The 6,349-nt window shown below is 44.0% G+C and overlaps 1 protein-coding gene across 1 annotated transcript; it reads right to left on the bottom strand.

Moving 5' to 3' along the window:
- Positions 1–931: 931 nt before the first annotated feature.
- Positions 932–5,990, bottom strand: pglyrp6 (peptidoglycan recognition protein 6). Its single transcript, XM_075453709.1, has 5 exons — positions 5,903–5,990; positions 3,942–4,775; positions 3,568–3,778; positions 3,192–3,486; positions 932–1,751 (listed from the first exon to the last, which is right to left on the bottom strand). The coding sequence occupies exons 1-5, from the start codon at positions 5,967–5,969 to the stop codon at positions 1,737–1,739; spliced, it is 1,422 nt and encodes a 473-aa protein (XP_075309824.1). The 5' UTR covers positions 5,970–5,990; the 3' UTR covers positions 932–1,736.
- Positions 5,991–6,349: the final 359 nt, after the last annotated feature.

The raw sequence follows: 6,349 nt of genomic DNA, 5'->3' as shown, positions 1-6,349 counted from the left end.
GTTCCGAGGGTGCAAAGGGCGACGGTTCGTTTCTCCACGAAACTACACAGTGGGCGGTGGAAGCGTGCCAACGTGCTTCGCATTCTTTACCATCCAAATTATTTTACGTTGAGATATAAAAAAAGGCCAAAATCAGTCACGACCCTCCGAATTCAGCCTGGAATATTCTAACCTGAACGTTTCACTGTAGATGATTACTTGTTGACAGATTATAGCACAGGTTTGGCCCACTGTCACTTTGCGATAATGAAAGTTGTCGCTTTTGTTACTGTTTAACAAAATTCCGTAAATTCTGTTTAAATAGAAGCCTCGCTGGTTGTCAGACGGTCCTTTCGCGCCCCCTGTAGGTCGCCAATGGGATGTGCATGTATTTGAAGCCTTCACGCTTGTGTTTTAAGGTTTTTGAAAGATGGCTTGACTACAAAAAAAATCTGTACATACCTATTAAATAAAACTGTTGATTTCTGAGTAGATTATGTTGTGTCTTTATTTTTTGTTTCCATTTCTGCTGCACCATGAGTCCATTTTAAATGCTTTCTGTACTGCTGGGTAGGTCGTTATTCCCCATAGATCAATGAAAGTACAATCCTGTTCTGTATTTGACCAAATGTCTTGAAGTTAATTACATCTGACCTGAACTGAACACTATGTATTTCTTTATTCATTTAAAAATGGAAAATCCACATGAGTTAAAATGAGTGCCTCAGTCGTTTCATGTAAATGTCAGATTATACAAGTTGGGTTTTTTTTTCGTTGGCGGTCCCTGTACTGTATTAACCCTTAGAATAAATAATTTGCCATCATTATACAGAAGGTAATGTGAAAAATATTTTTTTATGCGCAAAGTGCTTACAGATAATAGTATACTATTTCAGAAATGAAAAGAAATTGACACATTGGGGTACTTTGTGTAGTTTAATGAATGCACTGTAGTAACACAACAGTCACACGGGCAAATTAAGTATATTTGACAAAGTTTTATACCATAAGATTACAATCAGGTGTCTTAAATTAAGTGCAGAAATGTGAAAGTCGTTGTCCCACTTCATAAGAAGCTCTGGTGTCCTGAGGAAAAGGGTGAAAAATGGATCCATCTGATTTTAGGCAAATGATTAAGAAAGATTTTCAAGTTTCCGTGTTTGAAATGATTCGTGTCATCGTAAAACAAAGCACATACAAATAGTCTATCCAGGTAATTTCAGTGATTGATGCAAAACGACGTGTCCAAGAAACAAATTTTCCCGAGAGGATCCTTTAAACGAAACTATGAAGCATGGTGGTGGAAATATTATGATCTGGGGGTGGCTTTGCTGCATCCGGGGACAGACAGCTTGAGGTCCATTCTTGATCGAACCACGGCACCAGCTGCACTAATCTGATGCATTCCCGTTGAACTTGGAGATGAGGAAGCTCGGTCCCTTCGTATTTGATGTGGAGCTGAATCTCAAAGCAGATTTTCCCTGTGCGTGGAATATTAATCCGTAAAGTGACCGCAGGAGTCGAATAAAAGTGCCGGAGAGTAAATAGCACAAACCCTACCAGAAATAAATTACACTTACACTGATGAAGTGGGCAAGTTCGGCGCTTTATGTTGTCGGAGATATACACTCAAGATTTCATACAACTCGGGTCATCACGTCAGAAGGAAACGAACATAGAAACACACAAAGGACAAATATCTATTGTGTGACGTTTTGGTTCTTCCACGACTCTTCCTGTTGCCGCGGTGATCCTTTTCAATTTCTGACCTCCTGTAAGAAAAGAGATCAAGCATGAAAGGAAATAAAGGGGGAAAAAAACATTTAAAGCGAGGGTACAAATACTATTTTCTTCTATAGAACAATGCAAAAATGCTGTTACAAAATGAAAGTCACGGCTCGACTCTTGCCTGGAATGCAAAGATTTGCCAATCTCATAAACTATTTTATTTTTCTATTCATAATAAACCATAGAGCACATGTTAAATACTCAAAGAGAGACTTTTTACTATTTCATTAAATATATTAACTCCTCTTAAATTTGATAGCAGCAGCCCGTCTCAAAAAAGTTGTGACTGGGACAGTAGGTGGTGCTGAAAGAGAGCGAGAGGTACGTGTTGCAACTAATTCAGGTAATCGGCAACAGGTCAGTAACGTGATTGGGTATTTCTCTGAGCACCTTAGAGAGGCAGAGCCTCTCAGAAGAAATGATGGGCAGGGGCTCGGTAATTTCAAATATTTGCATTTACAAGTCGTGGCAGAATTTTAGGATAATGTTAGAAGTGAAGACTTTAAATATTCCATCATCTGCGGTACATAAAATCATCAGAAGATTACGAGAATCTGAAGACATGTCCGTGCTGAAAGAGCACAGCTGAAAATCTGAAAATATTCTTCAGGCTTTCAGGAGACAAAACAGGCATGATTCTGTCGTGGAAATCACCGCACGGGCTCAGGAACGCTCCCAGAAATCGTTGTCATCCGCAAATGCAGGTCAAAGCTCAATCATGCGAAGAAGAAGCCACAGGTGAACACGAAACAGAATCACTGCCGTCTTCTCTGGGCCACTGCGCTCATTTGAAATGGGCCGAGACAAAGTGGGAAACTGTTCTGTGATCAGATTAATCAAAGTGTAAAAATTTGTTTTGGAAATCCCGTATGTGCTGCGTTCTCTGGACTTAAGAGGAAGGAGACCATCCAGCTTGCTATCATTTCAAAAGCCTGCGGGGCTGCATGGGTGCCTTTGGAAGTGGCAGCTTGCGTATCTGGAAAGGCTCCATCAACGCTGAAAGGTACATACAGATTTTAGGGCAACATATGCTCCCATGCAGATGACGTCTTTTTCAAAACCTAGCATCTTTCAGCAAGACATTGCTATCTTATGATAGATCATTCTTCTTTTGTGTCCACTTGTGTTTGTTTTGCTATTTCTCCTAAAACCAAAGTATTCCTCGTGAGATACAGAGATTTTTAACCGAATAAAGCCGTTATTTACAGAGTTGTCGGGTTTATCATGTAGGTTTCTCTTATTGTTGATTTATTTAATTAATCTCTTTGTCTGATAAGCATTTATATCCTCTCGTAACTTTTTCAGCTGCTTCCAAAGAAAGAAGCAGGTCCAAATACACAAGTTCTGATTCCTTGATCAGTTCATCCTTTTCTCCACGTTTGTTTCTAGATAACACCCCCCTGCACGCCAGCGTTCCTACACACCTTAAAGTGTTCCCAGCTTTTGATCTCCTCGTAGAGGGCGTCTCCGGGACAAGTGGTGCTCACCACCTGTCTGTGCCCGTGCAGCACGAAGGACGGCACCAGTCGCCCACCACCTACTGCGCAGGATGCCAACTGATCCCTCACCAGCCCCATGGAGTGCTCAGATGGCAGACGGGCGACATAGTCCCCTATGAAGGAGACGCCGTAGCCTTTGGCGTTTTGTCCCAGGGTGTGGGCTCCTTGCCAGTGCCACCCTCTGCCCTCATAGATGTTTCCGTCACCACCAGCGACAAAGCTTCGGGAGCACAGGGGATCTTGAGTATTCTGAACTGTGTATTTTTGGTACGTTCAAGAGACTTTACAGGCTGCTTTTTACCTGTATCCAATGTCATCCCAGCCTCTGTCTTCTTGGTGGAAGCGCTGCATGGAGCGCATGTCTGCAGAGCATTGCTGGAGGGTCAGACAGGGCTGGCTGGGTGTGTGCGTGTGGTGGATGAACATGAAGGACAGCGGTAGAGACAGGTTGGTGGGCGTCCCCCTGTACGGCTCTGCACCCCACACACACCGAGGGATGATAGGTGGACAATCTGAAACACATTAACAACGTTACCTTATAACACCAAGCTGTTCTTTTTCTGGTCTAATTTTGATGGACAGTGACTTTTTTTTTTTTTTTGGTATAGACTATTCTCAGACCACAAGTGCTTTGTGAATTCTTTCACTTCTCCTGTGGTTTGGCCTCATGCTCACCCATGTACACATGGACGAACTCTTTCATTTCCTCCTTCATCGCAGCCATCAGCTGCTTCTTCTTCTTCTTCTTCACCTCCATCTTTGAGCGTCCTGCCAGTCTCTGCTGCAGCTCCATCGACCTCACCACCTGCCTTGCCAGCACCGGGGGGGCGGCCATCCCTCTGAAGTTCTCCCTGCGACGTCGGCTGATGAGGCGCGGGGCATCATCCAGTCCTTTGCTCCCCAGCTGGTGGCAGTAATACTCCGTCAGCAGACTGCTGAGCTTAAGAGGACGCCTGGATTCGTCAGAAACCTCCATCCCCAGCACCACGCCATCCATGCCTCCATTGACCTGAGCCGTGGTGAGCGGGGATGGTCTGCCTGAGAGGGTGAAGACTTGAGGAGAGGTTAAGCTGTCCCAGCAGCCGTCGGGTCCGAGACGCTGTGTGTCCGGAGACCTCTGCCTTAAAGAAAGACTGAGATCTTTGGCCAGAGTGAGTTGGTAGAGGCCTCGAACACGCTCTTGACTCTTGGAGAGGAGACCGGCCTCGATGCCCAGGAGGAGCGGTCCGAGGGCAACAGTGGTACCATCAGGGGTCAGAACCACACCTCCTTCTATGGCATCTTCCAGCACTCTGTGATGCGCAGCCTTTCTAATGTAATCTGTAAGGTTAGCATCCAGTTCAGGACCACCGGAGTTGGCGTCTGCCAGGAAGTACTTAATGAATGCATCATTAAGGCCAGCTGCCCTGCGCAGCCTCTTCAACACAGCTACTGGCTCTGACCCAGGGTCCTCATCTTCCACCTGCTTTACCGCCTTAATGAAGTCCTCCATGTGGCAGGAAAACGAGGCTGGAGACAAAATAAGCAACAAAAAAAAAAACATGAATATTTTAGTCATTCAGTTGAAGACCCTTTTATAAGACTGAAGGGGAACAGTGGAGCTAAGAGAGCAGAGCTCTCAAAGAGACTGTTACTCAGGGAAACGTGTTTTTGCTAGCTGCGGCTCCAAATAGTTCAGTATTGTTATGTAACGTGGTCGCAGTCGTTTCTGAGGTATTCTTATGCTATTTCTGCAGTCAAGTCAGGTCAAAGGTTTTTTTTTTTTTCTATAGCACATTTAACACAACCACGGTTAACCTAAGTGCTGTACAAGCTGAACAAATATCAATATAATCAACAATCTTTAAGACAGCAAAAAAAATATGACTTAACAATAAAATATCAAATAGATGAGTAAGATAGAATTGAATAAAAACTAATAATTCTTATCGTCTACAGAACATTATAATGATCAAAAAAGAAGACAGTTGTGGAGCGGAAATCACTGCAGGAGCACAGAAACACTTCTGAAAAGCAGTCAGTGGGGACAAATGTCAAGTAAAATCTTTCAAAATAATAAGAAAAAAAAGATACAAACTGAGGCTTTTCGCCTAATTGATCAAAATTAGAACTTCTTGAAAACCATGGATGCAGTGTCCTCCGGGTTTATCCGTTTGCAGTTCAAAAGCCAGCATCCATGATGGTATGGGGGTGCATTAATGCACGCAGCATTGGTTAACGTACATGGTTAACATGGCCTCCGCCTATGCTGGCCCATATGAACAGGTTTTGAAGCAACATATGCTGACATCCAGACCAAAACACATTCTTTACCTATTACAACAGCGTGGCAATGTTGTATGAGTCTGGCTGCTAAACTGGCATGCCTAAAGTCCATATGTGTCACCCAGTGTTTTCATTGGGGCTAAAACGCATGGGCATGCACGATGAAACAAAAACAAAAATACAACAAATGAGGCGTGAAATACATTAGCCAAAGGGCACGCCGTAAACTTCTATTATTCTGAGTGTCGGTCAAGCAGAAAAAAGACTAAACGCGTGCCAAAGTCAATACGGTTCCCTGATCTGACTGCACATATTACTGTAACCCATGGGCATCTCGTGAAAATGACCAGAGGATAAACAAGCGTGATTACCTTCTGCACATGTGCTGACCAACAGCACCAGAATGACCAGGGTTGGTTTCCAGTGGCCTTTACCCATCCTGACTCACGGACACTTTCAACTCCCGGCGTCAGATGTGTGCGTCTTGTTGTCTCCTTCTCTTTTATAGAGGTTCATATACAAAGTAAGTGGGTGGTTGTGCAACAGTTGTGGACATACTGTACATAAGCCACGCCTGTGTTTAATCAGTCCGTGCGCCCCGGCCTGAGCGATTTGGGAAACAGGCAGCTGTAACGTGGCCACAGTGTTGTCCTTCCCGCTCAAGGTCTTCCTTTGTGACCAACTTGGACATTTTCGAGAAATTCAGAAGTTCTGTAATAAATCCCGCTCAGGTTGCTTGATTGTGAAAGACACCCTTTGGGAATAACCTCACCTTGGAGCAAACTGTTCACTGCTATACAAATTAGTGGCACTCCTCT

Source organism: Odontesthes bonariensis, chromosome 21 (assembly GCF_027942865.1).
Source record: "Odontesthes bonariensis isolate fOdoBon6 chromosome 21, fOdoBon6.hap1, whole genome shotgun sequence".
Lineage (NCBI taxonomy): Eukaryota > Metazoa > Chordata > Actinopteri > Atheriniformes > Atherinopsidae > Odontesthes > Odontesthes bonariensis.
The sequence above is the reverse complement of the archived record's forward strand: the minus strand, read 5'-3'. Positions and strand labels throughout refer to the sequence as shown.